The sequence below is a fragment of the Notolepis coatsorum genome (assembly GCF_963971535.1).
Source record: "Notolepis coatsorum genome assembly, chromosome: 6".
NCBI classification, from domain to species: domain Eukaryota; kingdom Metazoa; phylum Chordata; class Actinopteri; order Aulopiformes; family Paralepididae; genus Notolepis; species Notolepis coatsorum.
Genome location: NC_140170.1, coordinates 95,950,320 through 95,969,269, shown reverse-complemented (window position 1 = coordinate 95,969,269; position 18,950 = coordinate 95,950,320). Strand labels below are relative to the sequence as shown.

General features: G+C 43.8%; 1 protein-coding gene across 2 annotated transcripts; it reads left to right on the top strand.

The window, feature by feature from the left end:
• Window positions 1-948: 948 nt before the first annotated feature.
• ppcs (phosphopantothenoylcysteine synthetase) lies at window positions 949-18,704 on the top strand. Of its 2 annotated transcripts, none has more exons than XM_084317618.1 (4): window positions 949-1,014; window positions 14,725-15,249; window positions 17,581-17,684; window positions 17,792-18,704. In XM_084317618.1, the coding sequence occupies exons 2-4, from the start codon at window positions 14,727-14,729 to the stop codon at window positions 18,113-18,115; spliced, it is 951 nt and encodes a 316-aa protein (XP_084173744.1). In that variant the 5' UTR covers window positions 949-1,014; window positions 14,725-14,726; the 3' UTR covers window positions 18,116-18,704. The 2 variants fall into 2 exon arrangements, with proteins under 2 accessions (XP_084173744.1, XP_084173743.1); XM_084317617.1 differs by lacking the exon at window positions 949-1,014 and adding an exon at window positions 13,718-13,851.
• Window positions 18,705-18,950: the final 246 nt, after the last annotated feature.

The window sequence follows — 18,950 nt, the reverse complement described above, 5'->3', positions numbered from 1 at the left end:
ACAAATTAAACAATTGCCTTTTCCAGAAGAAAAAAAAACACTGGACTCTCCCCACATGGTCCTAAATAAATCGTTGGTTGCTCAGGCCACAAGTATCAAAGCCTGTGGCCTTTGGATGTAACAGTAGGCCTACCTCTGTATGGACTCGTGTATGTCATAAATGTTATGATGAATTGAAGATGGGGGACCCTGATGTAAACAAGACGAAAGTCTTTATCTGATCTGCATTCCCTTAACAATTGTGTGTATTGAGCAATGAGCTGTACTGTATTGTACCCATTCTGCAATCTGTTAATACAGTTTTCAATCAATCAATCAATCAATCAATCAATCAATCAATCACTTCTGTGTCTATGAAGGCTTAGAGAGTGCAGAACAAAGTGCAATTTAGGCATTTGCCTTTTCCAGCAGAAGAACACTGACTGCACTGTAGCCTAATGACAAGCTAAACAGTGCCAATTGTCAGACTACCCAGGCAGAGTACAAGGCAAGCATATAATAATATTTGGTCCAGCTTATGAGATATCAATGTACAATTCACTGAGTAAGGAAGGATGTAACAAAATGTGTACCTGGGTGTCTCTTTGTGCTGCTGTCAAGCCTGTGATGTTGCAAATGTTTCATGCTTCATGTGAAATATTATGATTCGTTTACTATAATTATTATAATCATTATCATCAATAAATAAATTAAATAAGGCTTGAACCCCTACATATTGGCGTTGTTTTGGTCACAAATGGTTGTAGTTGGACTGTGTAATGATGACTGAGTTGATTGTACCTCTTTTGGTAGTAGCAGAACCCTATAGGTATAGGGCAGGGACAACATCCCAGTACACACACAACTGCACACTGTTGCAGCTGGACATCCACGACCATAGATGGCGTATTCGGTCCCACCGAACTTCTAAAGTACTACCGTTTTTATGAACACCAAAGAAAACGTCGGGCAGGCTTCCAGGAAGTGCAGAAGAAGACAGAGCTGTCAGAAGGTCTTTCGTTCTCGAAATCTGAAGTAAGAAATAGTGCAATGTATTGGGAATTGTGATGATATCTAGCAAAAGATCATTCTTGTCTGATTCAAGTTCATCACTTATGGTTATGTATATGATCGCACATTTCAGGAGGAGGCTCGCCTGTCATAGCCGATTAATTGCTAGGTTAGCTCAGAGCCTGGGTTAGCTAAGTAACTAGTACCAACACGTCGTAAACGTATGTCGTCCATAGCGATCACTTTTCAATACATAATGAGTAGTGAATTAAATGACTAGTTAATTAAATACAATTCCTACCAGAATTGCCATTTTTATGTCTACATCTTATTGTGGCCATCCACAATGTTATGAATTGATTTGAGGGAACACAACCACGTCATGCAGAGCAGCAGCTCAAACGTGTGCGTGTGCGTGTGTGTGTGTGTGTGTGTGTGTGTGCGAGCGAGCGAGCGAGAGCGAGAGAGAGACGTACAGTATAGCCCCCTACAGGCGTACCACATAGATAATAATTAATAATTAGAATGATTATCTTTGGTTTTGCTATTTTAATCAAAGGCTGAAACCTCTAAAGCCACAAGCCATAATATGTGGAACATTTCAGGATAAATTAATCATGTAATAATAGGGCTGCTTAGCTTAGTTGAACTCCCAGCAACTTCCCAGATTTTACCTGTAAAAGATGCTGCATTGCAAATAATTATCCTATTAAAACAAGTAATTACGTACAGTATCAATCTGCATAATTTAATATTGAAAAATACACTTTCCCATATCCAGTTCAATATTCTCCAACAGCCCTGAAAATATCATTACAATATGATCAAGCTATCAAAAGTGTAATTAAGAATAGTTAACAATTTACAGTTAACAGAGTTTATCTGGAGCCTTTTCAGAATTCTAGTGTTTCATTGCACCAAGTGTCCAGGCAACTGAAACAGTCATATCTCTGCATTGGCAGGTCCTATCCGCATGAAACACATTGCTCTGGTGTCCTGAGATCAGATTCTCAATTTGTACCATAACACATACCTTTGGTTTTAGAATTGACCTTGATAAATAATGAGATTAAGGTCATATACTTTTCTCCAATAGCTGATTCACCATAAGAAACCTTGATGAGGTTTGTTATCTATGGCTGGGCGATATGAAAGACATTCATATCACAATAATCATCTGGAATTCTTTCCAGTATCTATATCTATATATCTATATATATCATGATATCTGTTTGTGTATGATAAATAACGAGATAAATAATCCAAATGCTGTTCATCACATTGAACTTAAGTGTGATATCAAACCAAAATTTAAATGTTCAAATAACATCCACAACACATTATGTAATAATAACCAACAAAAATGTATATTCTTCATTCATGACATTTTTTATAACATTACAATAATGTTTATTAGCATGAATTATATATATATATATATATATATATATATATATATATATATATATATATATATATAAAAAAATACAAAGCTATTACAAAATGCAGGAGTTACACTTATTTTATGATGAACATATATGGTGCATTATGTAATCACCAACCAAAATGGATGTCTTCATTCATGAAAATTTATATTTGTATGCATACTAGCATGAATCATACTGACTCAAAATTATATTTAAAAGATACAATTAGTTCAGTAGTTTAGTATATCTTCCATTGACCAAAACGACTTTGTACATCAAGTGGTTTGCCAGCTTAATAGAAACTGTACTTCAGGGTTCATAGAAACATTGTGTAACTGCACAACACATTGTTATACTGACACAAACTATGTATTGGTACACACACACACACACACACACACACACACACACACACACACACACATGCTTAACAAGTCATTGACCTGGGGGGGGGGCAGGTGGCGCACGGAGATTACGTTCGTCACCAACACCGGGAGACACTGGATTCGCCTGTTCGAATCCAGCTCCCGGCGTTGCTATCAGCTTGGCTGGCCTCTCACACTGATACAATTGGCTGTATCAGGGGGTGGGAAAGCTGAAGGGTGGGTCCTGGGCGTTGTGGACAGCGACCCCTACAGTTCGGTCGGGGCGCCTGCTCAGCAAGGGTTGGAACTAAGGAGAGATAGTGTGGCCTCCCACACGCTACACTCTCCCCGGTGAGAACCTGCGCGGCCAGGTTGGCCTGCCGGCAGGCTGCACATGCGTCGGAGGAAAGCATGTGACAGTCTCCGGTCTCCCGGACCAACAGTAGGGGAAAGTACGCAACAACCAGGAAGGGTGGGATGGGAGAAAAATCGGGAAAAAGAGGGGAAAGAAAGATAATATAAAAAAAGAAGAAAAAAAATCATTGACCTCCCCTAGGAAGGCAGAGTGCATTCTCATTGTAGTGGCAAATCCTCTTCTTAAGATGCGCCCCCTTCGTACTCTGCTTTTTATAGATCTCATTATAGATCTTTTCCCTGATAACCTCTTTGCATTGTAGTGGTAAATCCACTACTTTACCCTGAGGCCTGAACAGGTGACATGACCTCAGGACTGTGTGTAATGATGTGAGCACTGAGCACAGACTCACACCGAGGTGTCAGCCTCATATTCCTCCTTAAGATCGCTGGCTTCCAACATGCTGTGTAGGATTGGTTTTGCCTTAAAAACTGCCCTGCAGCTGTGCCCACAACACCACCTATCCATCTATATATTATGGCACGCATACAAGTCAGAGTGCAAGTGCAGAGGCAGAGAACTAGACTGAAGACAACCATTGATACGGATTGATTGATTGAACATTTTATTAACAGATTGCAGAATGGTAGCTGTCAACATTGGGATTTGAAAAAACGGGATATTTCACCCCGCCCCCTTCCCCCCGGCCCCGCCCCCTCCCAATGTAGTCTCCCCCCCTCATATGTATATTATATATATATATTGTCTGCACTGCGCAGCCGTGGAATCGCGAGGCCATAGATTTAGAATAGATAGAAAGGGCACATTGTGGTGTATCATAATTTATTTGTTGATCACAATAGGATTTTTATAACGTTGACACAAATTAAAGAATATTTACACTAAGTTCTCTTTTACCTCTTATTTAATTCATTAATTTAATTGTAGGCACTGTTTATATTGTACATAGTCAATGTTGTATATTGTGTCCTATGTTACTTTTGTGTTTATTGTCTCTTTCTATATACACCGTGGGAAGGGGGGCACGTAATTGAATTTTTCTGTATGTCTTGCACAAATTGGAAAATGACAAAGTTGACTTTGACTTTTAACATGTGTCTATAGTGTCAGTCAGACACTAATTGTAACTGAGGGGTACAATTCCCTGACTGTATTGATAAGTATGGTATCATTAAACCACTACCGCTTTATGTACTTTAACTACTGGCCATACAGTACACGATATCTAAATATGATGAACACTTTCCACAATGAAATCGGTTCCAGTCAAAGGTAATAATCAAATATTTAATGGAGCAAAAGGTACATAGAATATTTATCTTACATTTATCATTTGAATGCACTTGTAAGGCAAATGAGTACTCGTAGGCAAATCAACACTGAATGTCCAATCTCTGGTTACGCAGGAAGCAAGTATACAACCTGGCTCTTAGGGAATTATATCTATGGTACACTTAATGATATAGCGGGATATTCTGGAGGGGGGTCCTCCCGGTTGTAAGCCGGTAGGAGAGCCGTCGGTAGTAGACCGTCTGGTCAACGATATCTATGGAGACTTCAAGTACAGAAGACAGTGCAATAGACTCTTGATCCGCAGATGAATACACCTTGGTTCTCTTGTAGGCTGTAGCTCCACAATGAAGAAGAAGCTAGGCGACCTCAGTCTCTCTGAGCGCCGACTCAACTTGACTCCTCTCGGGGGTAAATCCAACACTCACAGGCGTCGGCGATTATCCGCTCCACAAATCACAGTACCAAAGCAAATATATATTCCAGCCGCATAGGGCTCAGCAGTCGTCGGGTAGGTAATCCAGTGTACATGTCCCTCGGTCCTCGCCTAGATCTCCTCGGATGAAAGCGCCATGTGGTCGGCCCAACCTGGATAAGACTCTAGATAACACGAGGAAGCGTTGGAGATGCTGGTCACTTTAGAACTCTAACCGCACGATGCACCATACACGATAGACTATTATTACTTGATAGAAATACGTCGCACTCGACGGTACAGTGCCAAACTCTGACAATTCAGTTATTAATTCGCACGAGGTCTCAATGCTATTCTAAGGCCAAACAGGCCATACTTCACCGCACGTCGTATCGTGGGTGAGGCTTCACGTTCTGTTACTAAGTTGGGAAGAAGGGTAAGGGACTTCTACATTTACTTGCGCCATATTTATATGCACGGTGAACAAATAGTGCCACTCTCATTTCGGTAGCCGTATCCCTGAGCGGAGCCGGGGCTAGTACGGACATGTCTCGTCGGTACCTTTGAACTTGACGCCAGGGGCTGGTCCCCTGGCGCCTGGTCCTTTGTCCAATAAGAGAATGAACTATTATGGGCTATAGTAGGCTAAAGGGATATTCCGTGCATATGTACAAGGAATATACAAGGGATATCAAACGACATACAAATACTATTCAATATATATCCATAAATAAATATATATATTCGGTTTAATCTGATCCTTCGTAACAGTAATGTTAAAAACGGATACTGCTGTAATATAAAGTGAAATTCTACCATGCCTCAATGTATCAACTTTAAAAATACACTAAATGTTAATGTTCATTTCCATTATTTCCACCATGTGCAACATTTCCTAAGAACAGCAATGTCCATTCTATCAACTCCAAATCTGTGCTATGAGCTCAATTCTCTCGGTGCATGCAGAAGTAGAATTGCTGTCTTGTTTTGGATGAATGAGTAGTGTGCAGCTTTACTCCCGCTGCTGGGGTGAAGGGATGGACAGGATGCCACTCAGTTGTAAAAAGGTTTTAATTCTTTTCTCCAACAGGTTACAAACCTTGAAACAAAACACACATTCAATCAATAACTACCACAATACTACTATCATTCTTAAAACAAATCGCTTACACACATTCACTCACCAGTCCTCACTCGTTTCCCTTCGCTGCTGTCAAATTCCCCGCAACTTCCTGTTTACTCGTTTCACTGACACCACGTGACGTATCTCGACCAATTACAGCCCACTCCTCGCTACGTCCCTGGATCACATGTGAAATGAATACACCTCCATTCACAACTTTAACCAAGCATACAGTGCCTCCATACATCCGAAATGACAATATAATTATAACCATAGCTCAACTACCACTAATCAACATTCACATAAACGCACAGCATAAAAAACAAACACAAAAAAAAACATTACTTATTTACAAACACAGACTAAAGTGCACCTAACCTCCACCACCACAATAGAAAGCTGCACACCTCCCACTTGGTATCCTGGTCTTTAGACCCAAGGAGACCACAACAGATAAACACTCTCCCTTGGTGGTGGACACAAGCCTGTTCAGAGTTGACTCAGGGAATGCTACTCCCTTTTTAGCTGCCAAACAAAGTTCTCGGAAGGCGGCCCCAAGCTCCCATGCTTCGAGGACAGACCCTCTTTTTGAAGATGAAGAAATGCCCCTTCAAGGGCAAAAATGTCACATATTTATTTTGTTACAGCTTGAGTTTGAGATGTAATGTCTTCCATTTATTCTATGAAACTGAAATCTCAGTTCCATTGCTAACAGGTTGTTGTAGTTTCCAGCTGTTTCAGAGAGCTTCTGTGCTCATATTCCATTCTTCCCAACTGTGCTATTAGACCATTGTTCTCTTCAGCATGTTTCAGCCTTTCAATTGAGGCAGAATCCATGACATGGGCAATGGCTGCATCATTCTCCTTCAGCTGTTGACCGAGTCCAGCAAGTAATTCCTTTCTTTGACTTATTTGAACGTTGATGCAGTTGATTTGCTCATCTTTGGCTTGCAATTCATTGTGTAGACAATGATGTTTGTTAACTGCCTCTCTCACTTTATCTGACTCTTTATGGAACTGTACGTGGAGATGCTCCACTTTCTCCTTCAGGGCAGAGGCCCCTTCACACTCATCATGGTGGATCTTCTCTCTCTCCTCAAGACTGTACTCAGTCATTTGCAACTGTGCTGATACTTTATCCAATTCACTTTTTAAAGAATTTATCTCAGACTGATGACTTTCTTGTGATGTAAAGAGGCCTTTTCTTCCTCTAATGCAACACATTTCTCAGCCATGGTTAGCGACAAAATTGACAAATCTTTATCAGCACACTTTTTGCTTGCATCAAGTGCTTGGCCTCCCACTCTGCTCTCTCTATGGCTCCACCTCGGATTCGCCACTTGTTCACCGCTCGGCGGACCCAGCTGATGACCCCCCCACAGAGCTTGGCCAAGCTGCTGAACCTTACACACAGCCTCTCTGGCATTGGGCAACACCAGGGTTTCGAGCGCCAGACTCGAAACCTCACCAGATTGCTTGGGCTGACTTCTTTCACGCCTCCCACTTTGACCGGACTGAACCCATGGCTTGAGAGAGAAGCCTCCAGCGGGGAGGATCTCTTCCACTCCTCTCGTGACCTTGTCCAGTTTCTGAGCCCTTTTTCTTTTGGTGTTTACCAGCTCGCAGGAGATCTCCTCCACCGTGATCGCTTTTGCTCTCATAGAGTGTGCAAAATGAGTCTTAGAGTTGTGGATTGACATCTCCATCTCCTCAAACAGATCAGGGTGCGTTCCCCCCACAGTCTTCCCTAGCGGGCCGTCCCACAGCACCAGATCTCCCACTCTCTTCATCCGCTGTGGAGCAAGCCGACCCTCCCGGTGGCTGATCAAGAGCTCGATCTTCTCTGGCCGGACCAGCTCCTCTGTTTTGACCTCTGGGAAGAATTTTTTAAGCTGCTTCGGGCTGACGACTCTGCCTGCTCGGGCGATTTCATCCAGGCCATAACAGACTATCTGGTGGGGAAATATGCATCCTGACCTTGAGCAGGTACCTTTCTGTCTTGACTCTCACTTTCATCCCACCAACTCCATGCACAACCAACGTTATCTTCTCCCCTCTCAGTCTGAGTCTTTTGGCAGCTTGGTGGGTTATGTAGTTGGTGTCGGACGCAAGGTCTACTAGGGTCCCAATAGTTTGCCCTCCGTTTGTCATGACCTCCATGATCATCATAAGCACAGGATGCTCCCTCAGGCCATTTTTTCCACGGAGACTACCACCCTTACTGCTTGTGCTCATTGACACTGTTGTTTGGTTGGTGAATGCCCTTAAAATCTGGTCCGCTGCTTCGGGGGAGACGTTAGCAAGTGCCTTCTGTTGCTCTTCTGAGAGTGTTCCCATGTTTACGCCGCTTGTTTCCACCCTTTGCTTTCCCATTCTCCTCTCCTCTCCTTTTTGCCCTCCTTCTGCAGAGCACATGAGGTAGTGGTGGTCGGAGGTCTCTCCCTTTTGGCAGCACTTCCTGCAAAGGAACCTGTCGCTGCATTCTCCATCCCACTGATGGGATGTCAAACATCTCTGGCAGGCTTCATTCCTTTCGACGACGTCTCTCTTCTCAGCCAGACTGAGCGCTTTGAACCTTTTGCAGAAGAACATTTTGCCTCCGTGCTCCTCATCTCCACACACGCTGCATTTTTCTCCAGTCGCAACATTCCTGTTGCTCGTGTGAACGTCTTCCACTCTGGCTTGCTTGGCTTCTCGAACACTTCTGAGGGTCTTAGCTGCACCAACGCCTCAAGGACTACTTCTTCATTTTTTAAGAATTTTAGGAGAGCGTCAAAGTGGCCTTCAGGGGTGACATTGTTCACAGGTGCAGCTTTAAAGGTGAGCCAGCTCCTCAGCTCACATTCAGGCAGTTTGCTTTCAATAGCTTTGATAACAAGTGGATTCTTTATAGCTCCAATATTTCCTAAGTCTGTCAGGTCAGTAAGGGCCTTCTCAACAGCTTGGATGAGCTCTATTGTTTTTCTCGGCTGGTTACCTTTTGCCACCGGCAACTTCTCCAACTCTTCAATTATCTGAATAGCGATGGTGGTCTTATTCCCGAACCGGTTTTCAAGGACCCTAAACATATCATGAGCTGTGTCGTAGCTTGAGAGCCTAACGCCATTGATGATTCTCTCCTCCACACTGTCTAGGAGCTGGAATTTCTTTACTTCGGCTGACCCAGATGGATCTCCCTGTCGCTGGAGGTTTTCCCAGTCTCTTCGCCAACGGTGAAAGTCTCTCATGCAACCATTGAACTTTGGTAGCTGTATTGGGTGAAGGCGAACTCTCTGTATGGCTGCTGCTTGTGAGCCTCCCGCTTCCAGGCTTGCTATGCTAGCGCTGTGTGCTACCTCCCATGCTTTCCGCTGCGCCTTAGCCAGCTCGGCACGCTCTTCTGCGGCGGCCTCTGCCATTACCAACTGGATCTCAGCTGCCTTTTCTCTGGCATCTGCGGCCCTCTCCTCAGACCCAGCGCTAACTTCGGCTGCCTTTAGCCTGGTCTCGGCGGCTCTTCTTTCAGCCTCAGCGGCTCCTTTTTCAGCTTCTGCAATGTCGGAGGCGGCCTTTAGCCTGATTTCAATGGCTCTATCAGCCTGCTCTTTCTGGACCCTGCCGAATTCAACCACCCACCTTCGCCAGAGGTCAATTCTCTTGTCCTCCAGTACTTGCAGCTTTTTTCTAACCTCGCACGCAGCGCCTTCAGGGATCCACCCTTCCCAGACAGCTAGCAGACTTTCTGCCTTGGTGATGAGAGATTCCAAGAGTGTGACTTGTTCTTTACCAATTTCGTAGGTGATTGTTTCCAGGTTAACTTCTCCCGCACCTTCATAGCTTCTTTCTGCCCGTCCAATGGCTGCTTTTAGCTCGGTCTCTGCATATTTTGACCAAAGGTTGGAATGGATTGCCTGCTTCACCTCTTTTAATGTTGTATCACACTCTATGGTTACCCTCTCCAAGTCTGCTTTGGCTTTATCATCCACAGCCTCCATGTCGCCTGCTTCATCAATCAGACAGGCCTCACAAACATAATTAGCTGCATGAAGCCTTTCTGCGTCCTCAGAAAGGGATTTCCACTCACTTTTCAATTCCTCTCGCAGCATAGTTGGCACCATTCGCAAAATGCTGTTGGCCTTTCTTGTGAAAGCTGCCTTCACTTTGGCCCTCTCTTTCTTTAATTGATCCATTTTTATTTATTTATTATTTATTTGACCATAAAATAAATTGTAATAATAAATAATAACCTAATAAATAATAACCTAATTGAGCGTACCCGTAACTCCTTATCTACCTTGTGTCTTCCGCCCTCTCTAGCTGCCTAAACTAGCTCAGAAGCTTCTTCCCTAACTATCCTAGCCTAACTAGTCTTCAGCGGCGTTACCAGGCTCACCAGAGGTCCCCCCAGGGATACCGCCCAAAAATGGAAAACAATACAAATAAACAAAGTGGAGTAGGTTTCACCTTCTCCCGCCGGCTTGCCACCCAGGTACACTCAAACTAAGCTAAAGGTCTTGAAATTAGAGGGCTACTAATCAGCATACACCTATATAATATGATTGGCACCATCGCAGGGCTAGTAAACAAGCTATAGCTTTTATCCTCACTGGATGGGGGACCCTGATGTAAACAAGACGAAAGTCCTCTCTGGTCTACATCCCCCCAACAACCGTGTGCACTGAGCTGCACTGTATTGCACCCACTCTCCAATCTGTTAATAAAATGCTCAATCAATCAACTGCCTTCATTGCTTGTCCACGTTAGCTTTGGTATGCTATTTGATAGCCAGTTTCAGTAGCTTGGCATTACTCCTGATCGCATTTGGAGTTGGCACTGACATCTGTCAAACCAAGTTTTCATTCATTCACTCATTTAGCTGCGTTAGCTTCCTTAGCTGTTTTAGCTGCTTGCATTAACATTTGGACCAGGTGAAAGTTCCTGCTCGCTGACCCGTATGGTCTGATGCGCGAGTTATTCCATTTACAACGACACAGGAGTACCTCATATCCCTCGGTTATTTTGTCCTTGTCTGACGGCGCGTTTCAGCCACTCTTCTGCCGCCGCCCGTTGGTTTGTAACTGAAAAACGGAAATCTTCTTTTATTAAAGTAGTTTTGACATGTGATATAGATAAAGATATTGTTTCATTGTGTATTGATTAACTTTACATTTGCTCTTCATTACTTTGCAAAAGTTATACTGGCACAGTCTAATGGCAAACGTCTTTCTCTGGTCTGCATCCCCTTAACAATTGTGTGTATTGAGCCGTACTGTATTGTACCCATTCTGCAATCTGTTAAATAAAGTTTTCATTCATTCATAATACAGCAATGGATTATGAGTAAATGCAATGTTAAAGCAGTGCCAATGTAAGACTGACTTTAAATTAAACGAATGACAATAATATAGTATAAAGTAGGACTAAAGAATGGTGTTGTCTCACGGTCACCCTACTCGCATGTTGAGGGAGAGCACCATACATTATACACTGAGAAACCACGGCCGAGAGTGAGCTCTCCGGGAAGCGCCTCCGGGAACAACCCCACTTTGCCGGTATCGCTTCTCTGCCTTGTGTAGGTAGGTAGTTGTAGAATGTAATACATTTCGCGCTAAACCCCTCCTTTATCCGGTCGCTGTTCTTCTTCTTCGTGTCGCAACCGTCTTCCGGTCTGACTTCCTGTGCTAATGTTCTAATCTACAATGCTGCCACCTGTCGTCACGGAGGGGAATTGCAGCCATTTTGTAAAAATTTTAAAGAAAATAAAAAAAACTGGAAAAATACGGGAACGGGATGACGGCGGGAAGGAAGGTTGAAATACGGGACAATCCCGGGTAAAACGGGATGGTTGACAGGGTACAATACAGTAAGGCTCAATACACACAATTGTTAAGGGGATGCAGACCAGAGAAAGACTTTTGTTTTGTTTACATCAGGGTCCCCCATTTACCGGGGCCAGTTTCGAATTGTAGGATTTGAACTAACTATTGTACAATTGCAATTATACAGATGAAGACATCCATTTTGGTTGGTTATTACATAATGCACCATATTATTAGCACAAGTATACAGTACAACAAAAATAAGTTTGGCATCCAACCAGAATGCAAATATACAATGTACAGGATATATAAAATGAGTACTACTGAGTGTAGTGATAATCACACCCCATCATTTCACCATGATTACAATAATAAAACAATCAGACTTTATGCAGTCATGTTTTATTTTTCATCTACTAACCACAAAACCTTTAGGGAAACCCATGATTAAGGTAGACTATCGTACAATGGCATATATTCTTAGAAATATACTTCTCGTTGTGGTCAACTGTACAAGTTAACCGTAACAAGATTGGAAAAGTAGAGCATGCACATCTACTCTGGTGATCAGATGCAGATCAACATAAAAAATAATAGTCTGCACACTGCACAAACTTTCCCACTATATTTAAAGATCTTTTGATCGAAACATTGATCACAAATATAGTGGGACCAAGTTTAACAGTGTGCGGATCCGTAACAAGATTCCCTGAGGAGCTACTGGTTGCTAAGCAACGTTCAGATTGAGAATGGGCCAGGAGCTTCTGGTTGCTAAGCAACATTGAGAATAGACATGGGGCGGGAGGATTTTAGCATGGGTAACTGTACAAGCTGGCTACTTTTAAAGCGTACGTGACATTTTTGTCAGTTTATCTCTGACAACACATTTGCATTAAAATAGTAAAGCAGGCTGAACTGTAAAGCAATAGTAAAGCATCAACTGAAGAATGCTTTGACATAGATATATTGGTAAATTGTACAATGAAAATCTTGTCTTTCAATATCATTGCATTATTTTTACAGACGTGTGTTGATGTAACGTCAAATCAAAATGTTGGAATATTGTTGTGAAAATGATGACTAAAGCACTTTGATCTCAACCCCCCTGGATATCAACATAATTAAAATAATTTCAGATATCCGATCTGCTTCCCTGAAGAGATTACATAATCTACTCAATTACCCTGATTGGCCCATCAGTCAGTTTTAAGTAGTTGTGAAGATCAGCTAGTTAGTCCACAAACAAGTAATTAAACTAGTTTACTACAATTTAGTTAATTTTAGTAGTTCAAAAACATCCACAGCAAATGTGATAATTTATTTATCACCTGCTAGCACAGGTTAGCCAATGTTAATCTCCCATAGCAACCGATCATACTGGTCCCATGAATTCTTTTTACATTTGAAACCTAAGCAGAGAGTTGGACGATGTTCCACTGTCAAACAGGAATTAAACTAACCGGTGCTACCTTAAATCATCTTATTTTCCTTTAACATATTGAATAAATAGTATATTATTGTCGCCCCATATTTTCGGTCTCTTTTATAAAGAAGAGTTAAATAATTTAAAGGTGCTATAGACAACATATGGATATTATTTAAAACAATTATTACTCTACATACAAATGTTACCTAAGCCTTGTTTATTCACTGTCCATGGAAATGATGATTAATGCAGCCATAAAGGTATGGTTTTCTCACACAGAAAATACATAGCACAGGTGGCTAAGTGGCGCAGTGGGGAAGGCGCTCGCCACTAATGCAGGAGATGCTGGGTTCGAGCCCAGCTCTCTGCATTGCTACCAGCTTGGCTGGTCGTTCATACTAACACAATTGGCAGTGTTAGGGGTGGAAAGCTGGTGGGTGGGGATCGGACGTTGTGGACAGCGACTCCTACAGGTCGGTTGTTGCGCCTGCGCAGCAGAATCAGAAAGCAACGAGAGCGGCGTGTCCCTCCCACGCAGACCCTCGCCGCTGAGAGATCGCGCTGTGCAGGTGAAAAGATGCGACAGCTGCCTCGTGTACCGGAGGGGACACGTGATGCAAGGCTTGGTCCACATTGCACAGGTGGGAGGCATGGCCTAACAGCGTTCGAGACAGGGGAGGGTAGAATTGGACAATACGAAATTGCGATGGGAGAAAAATAGAAAATGGGAGAAAAAGTAGATAAAAAAAAGAAAGAAAATACATAGCACTATAGTCAGTTTACTTTTCTAATAACTACATCACTGGATAACTCGTAAATGTTCACATAAGCACACTTTTTGGTTATTAGCGATACTCTGTATACACCCAATTCAACATTATATAGCCACATTTTCCTTCAAACTAATTGGGTCGCGGATGTCCCGATTTGGTACAAATGTTTGCCCTCTTGGACAGAGGTGTTTCGGAGGCTGTGACGTACAGGCGTAGAGACGGCTCTGCGTAGGTGTGTGATCTCCTTTCAATGAACAGAAGGACACGCCTCCTCAACCTACTGCTCAAGCTTTTTCTGATTAACATCATTCATTGTACTGTGTTCTTTAATAATAATAATGTCTCGGGGCGCCCCAGTGGCGAACCACATAGCGCGCTCAGCCGCGACACGGCCGACCCGGGTTCGACTCCCGAACCTGTCGTTATTTGCCGAATGTCTTCCCCCCCACTCTGTCTCCCATTCATCTGTCTCTCCATACTGGACTGCCCAGTAGAAATAAAGCGATAAAACGCCAAAAAATAAATCTAAAAAAAAAAAAAATTCTCTGGCATTTAGCTTGTTTGGTATCTGACAACTAATGCTAAGCTATGCCAAGGCTAATGCTAGCGTATCCTTTATTTTCTAAATTAATTCAATATTTTAAATAAAATGAAATATTGGCAAATATGAAAACCCCAACAGTTTGCTCATTTCTGCAAGTATTTATTTGTGTTAATGCCAAAATGCCCTTCTTTCATCAGGTATGGCAGAACCCAGGGCATCTACCATTGATGGGAAGCTTGCTGAAGAATTTGCTGTTCCGTCCCACGTCGAGGAGGTGAAAGAGCAGATGGCTGCTTTCGCTGGGCAGCACGGGGCTGCGGGCCGCAGGGTGGTTCTGATCACATCAGGAGGCACCAAAGTCCCACTGGAGTCCCGCACTGTCCGGTTCCTGGACAACTTCAGCAGTGGAAGGCGAGGCGCCTCCTCAGCAGAGTACTTCCTGGACTCGGGCTACGCTGTGATCTTCCTACACAGACACCGCTCCCTGTACCCTTACACACGCCTGTACTCGGGGGTAAACCTGCTGGACGCGCTGCAGGTAGAACCTGGGTCTGGAGGACCCAAAGTGCTGGTCAACCAGGAGGCCCTCCCAAACATTTCCAAAGTCCTGATGCGTTACAGAGAAGTGAAAGAGGCTGGACTTCTCCTGCCTGTCGAGTTCAGCACTCTGTCGGAATACCTGCACCTCCTCAAAGCAGCTGCACAGGCACTCAGCACAATAGGTAGACACTGACCCCAAGTCACTGGTAGCGGTAACAGGGCTGAAGGGGACATGGTAACGGTAACAGGGATGAAGGGGACATGATAGCGGTTTGATTGATTGATTGAAAACTTTATTAACAGATTGCAGAATGGGTACAATACAGTACGGCTCAATACACACAATTGTTAAGGGGATGCAGACCAGAGAAAGACTTTAGTCTTGTTTACATCAGGGTCCCCCATTTTCAATTCATAACATTTATGACATACACAGATATACAGTACCGTTACATCCAGACATTTATCACATACAATATATACATGATACAGTAATGTTTATTTACAGAGTTTCTAAAAGAGAATATATACATTTGAGGGGGAGGAAACTGTACATTGGGGGGGTTGGGAGGGGGGTGTTTGGACATTTACCGGGGCCAGTTTAGAATTGCGGCCTCCCGTAGGTGGTTTTTTAGAGCGGTTTTGAAAGTGGGTAGGGATTCACATTATTTTATGGCTGTGGGTAGGGCGTTCCACATTGATGTGGCATAATTGCGAAACGTGTTTAGTCCCTTGTTTGAGCCTAATCTGGGTTGAACATGATTTGTGGAACTCCCTCTGGTGTTGTGGTCGTGGACTTCACTGACCTTTATGAAGTATTTCGACATGTACATGGGTACCTGTGTGGTGTAGTGTATCTTGTAGACCAGGCCCATTGCAAGTTGCTGTACTCTGTCATCTACTCCAAGCCATTCTAGGTTGTCAAAATGGGCAGGGGTGAGGTGGGTTTTAGGAGTAAGGTCAAGCAGTAGTCTGACCAGTTTGTTTTGTGATGTTTGTAATCTTGTTTTTAGTGCCTTTGAAGTGCTTTGGTACCATGAGGTGCAGTGCAAGCATAGTCGTACCCTTGAATGAGTGCTCCTGTTAGTCTTCAGGGTATTCTTGTTTACCAGAGAGGAGATCCGGTACAAGAATCTTGCTCGTTGGTTGACCTTTTTTTATTACATTGGTTGCCATTTTGTCACAGGAAAGATTTGCCTCTAGGATGGAACCTAGGTATGTAATTTCATCTTTCCTTGTGACAATATTGTCATCCACTGTAACAGAGAAGCCGTTGGCCTTGCTGAGTTTGCTATTTGATCCAAAGAGAATGGACTCTGTTTTACCCAGGTGTAATGATAGTTTGTTATCAGCGAGCCAGGTGCAGATTCTGCCGAGTTCTGAGCTGAGGGCTTTTTCAACCTGTAACTTGTTCCTGTCAGAGACCAGCAGGGCTGAGTCGTCTGCGAACAGGAACAAGTTGCAGTCACAAGCTGTAACAGGGCTGACAGGGACATGGTAACAGTAACAGGGCTGAATGGGACATGGTAACAGTAACGGGGTTGAATGGGACATGGTAACAGGGCTGAATAGTAACAGGGCTGAAAGGGGGCATGGTAACAGTGACAGGGCTGAAGGGGCCATGGTAACAGGGCTGAAGGGGACATGTAACAGTAACAGGGCTGAAGGGGACATGGTAACAGGGCTGAAGGGGCCATGGTAGCGGTAACAGGGCTGAAGGGGACATGGTAGCGGTAACAGGGCTGAAGGGGACATGGAGTCCTACCACAGCATACTTGACTGGAAACATCACTGCCTGGTATGGAAACAGCACGGCACAGGACAAGAAGGCCCTACAGAGAGTGGTGCGCTCTGCCGAGCGTACCACGGGTATTGCACTACCTCCCCTGCAGGCTCTATACAACAAGAGGTGCAAATCCAGAGCCTGCAGAATAATGAAAGACCCTCACCACCCCAATAACAGCCTGTTCCAGCTGCTGAGGTCAGGCAGACGCCTGCGAACACCAGCTACTAGGACAGAGAGGCTTCGGCTCAGCTTCTTCCCCCAGGCCATCGGAGCCTTGAACAATGAACACTGAGGGTCACAGAACACTGAACTCTCCACACACAAGCACACATTAGCACACACACGACACGCTGTGCACGCTCGCACACTAGCAGCCACTTTAACATGAGAAAGCACTCACTCATGCTGCACACGCCCACACTTATGGCCACAAAGGAAAGGTCACTTTAAAAATAGTATAGTAACAGTGTATCGCACTACCAAGGGACCTAGCATGTCCTTCATGCTCTGTAAATAACTGAAATACTGTGATGTCCCACTATGTTACCTGTTTATTGCACAATGTTGTTTATTGTTTATTGGATTCCATTATATGTTGTACTACTGTATTGCACATCGTTGCGGGCAAGACCACCCGCATTTCATTGTATACTTGTATGCCGTGACAAATAAAACTTTTGACTTGACTTGCTGTTAACATGTCTATAAATGTTTACTCTCTACCTAGGGTCCAAGGCCATGTTTTACTTGGCTGCAGCCGTGTCTGATTTCTACATCCCAGCATCTGAGATGCCTGAACACAAAATCCAGTCTTCCAATGGACCTCTCCAGGTGAGTTTAGCCATCAAATTACAATACATAGACAAACACTTCCTTTCCTTCCCCCCCCCCCCTCCCTCAGTAACTGTGTATTCACAACCTGTATTTCTACCATACAGATAAGCATGAAAATGGTCCCCAAGATGCTGTCCCCACTGGTGAAGGACTGGGCGCCACAGGCATTCGTCATTTCCTTCAAGCTGGAGACAGACCCCACGATCCTGCTGGACAGGGCTCGGAGGGCTCTGGAGATCTACAGGCACCAGGCAGTGGTGGCCAACGTGCTGGACACCAGGCGGGGCTACGTGGTGGTGGTGACCCCCGACACCCAGGCAGAGCTGGTCCTCACAGACGAGGACGTGAGGAAAGAGGTGGAGATAGAAGACATGATAGTCTGCAACCTGACTGCAGTGCACAGCCAGTTCATCACACAGCAGGGCTGAGTCTCGACGTTAACTGGTTTGCCAGCTCATTAACAAGCCCATTGGCGTTTCTCTGTAGATGGGGTTTCTCTGAGGTGGAGATGTGCGCTTAGCCAGGGGGGTGCAGAAAGCGACTCTGAATAAACACAAGTAAAAGATTTGTTGTGCAGTAAGTTGTACAGGGCCCTATTCCCCGTACCTGGTTCAACTAAGTCGATAAAAAATCCCATTAGCCAGATTCAATTAACCCGATGATTGAAACCAGGCTTTCCCTGTTCCTCGAACGCTGATTCACTCGTTAATTCGAACCAGACTTGATACGGAGGATAATTGCACGTGGCCGCCTCACCTGAAAAGACAGCAGGTGTCGATCGCAGAAATCCTGATTTTTTTAACGGCATTGATTGATTGAAAACAGATTACAGTACGGCTCAATAGCCTCGCCGACATCATAGGCACATTTTAAATTAAGTCGCTCATTACCCCAATCAATCAGATTATATTTCTTTAAATGTGCCTGCTGGCAGTAGGCTTAATGGAATGAATAATCAAATGAGATCTCGCTAGCGAAAATAATTAGTTCAACTCTTTCAGAATAAGTAGATAAAAACAAGCCCAAAGAGTATCTAATTGATACTCACGATATCCATACTGTATGCGCTTAGGTATCATGTGCTATATAAATACATGGTTCCCAAAGTTTTCAAGGCACCACCCCCGAAATAACGTGTCAGAGAGGCTTGGAGGCTATAGTTTCACTATTAATCAGGATTTAATCTGTTTCGGACATCATCCATACATGCATTGAATTGATTAACCTTTGGTTTATACCAGTGACACCAGTCATGTTCATCAC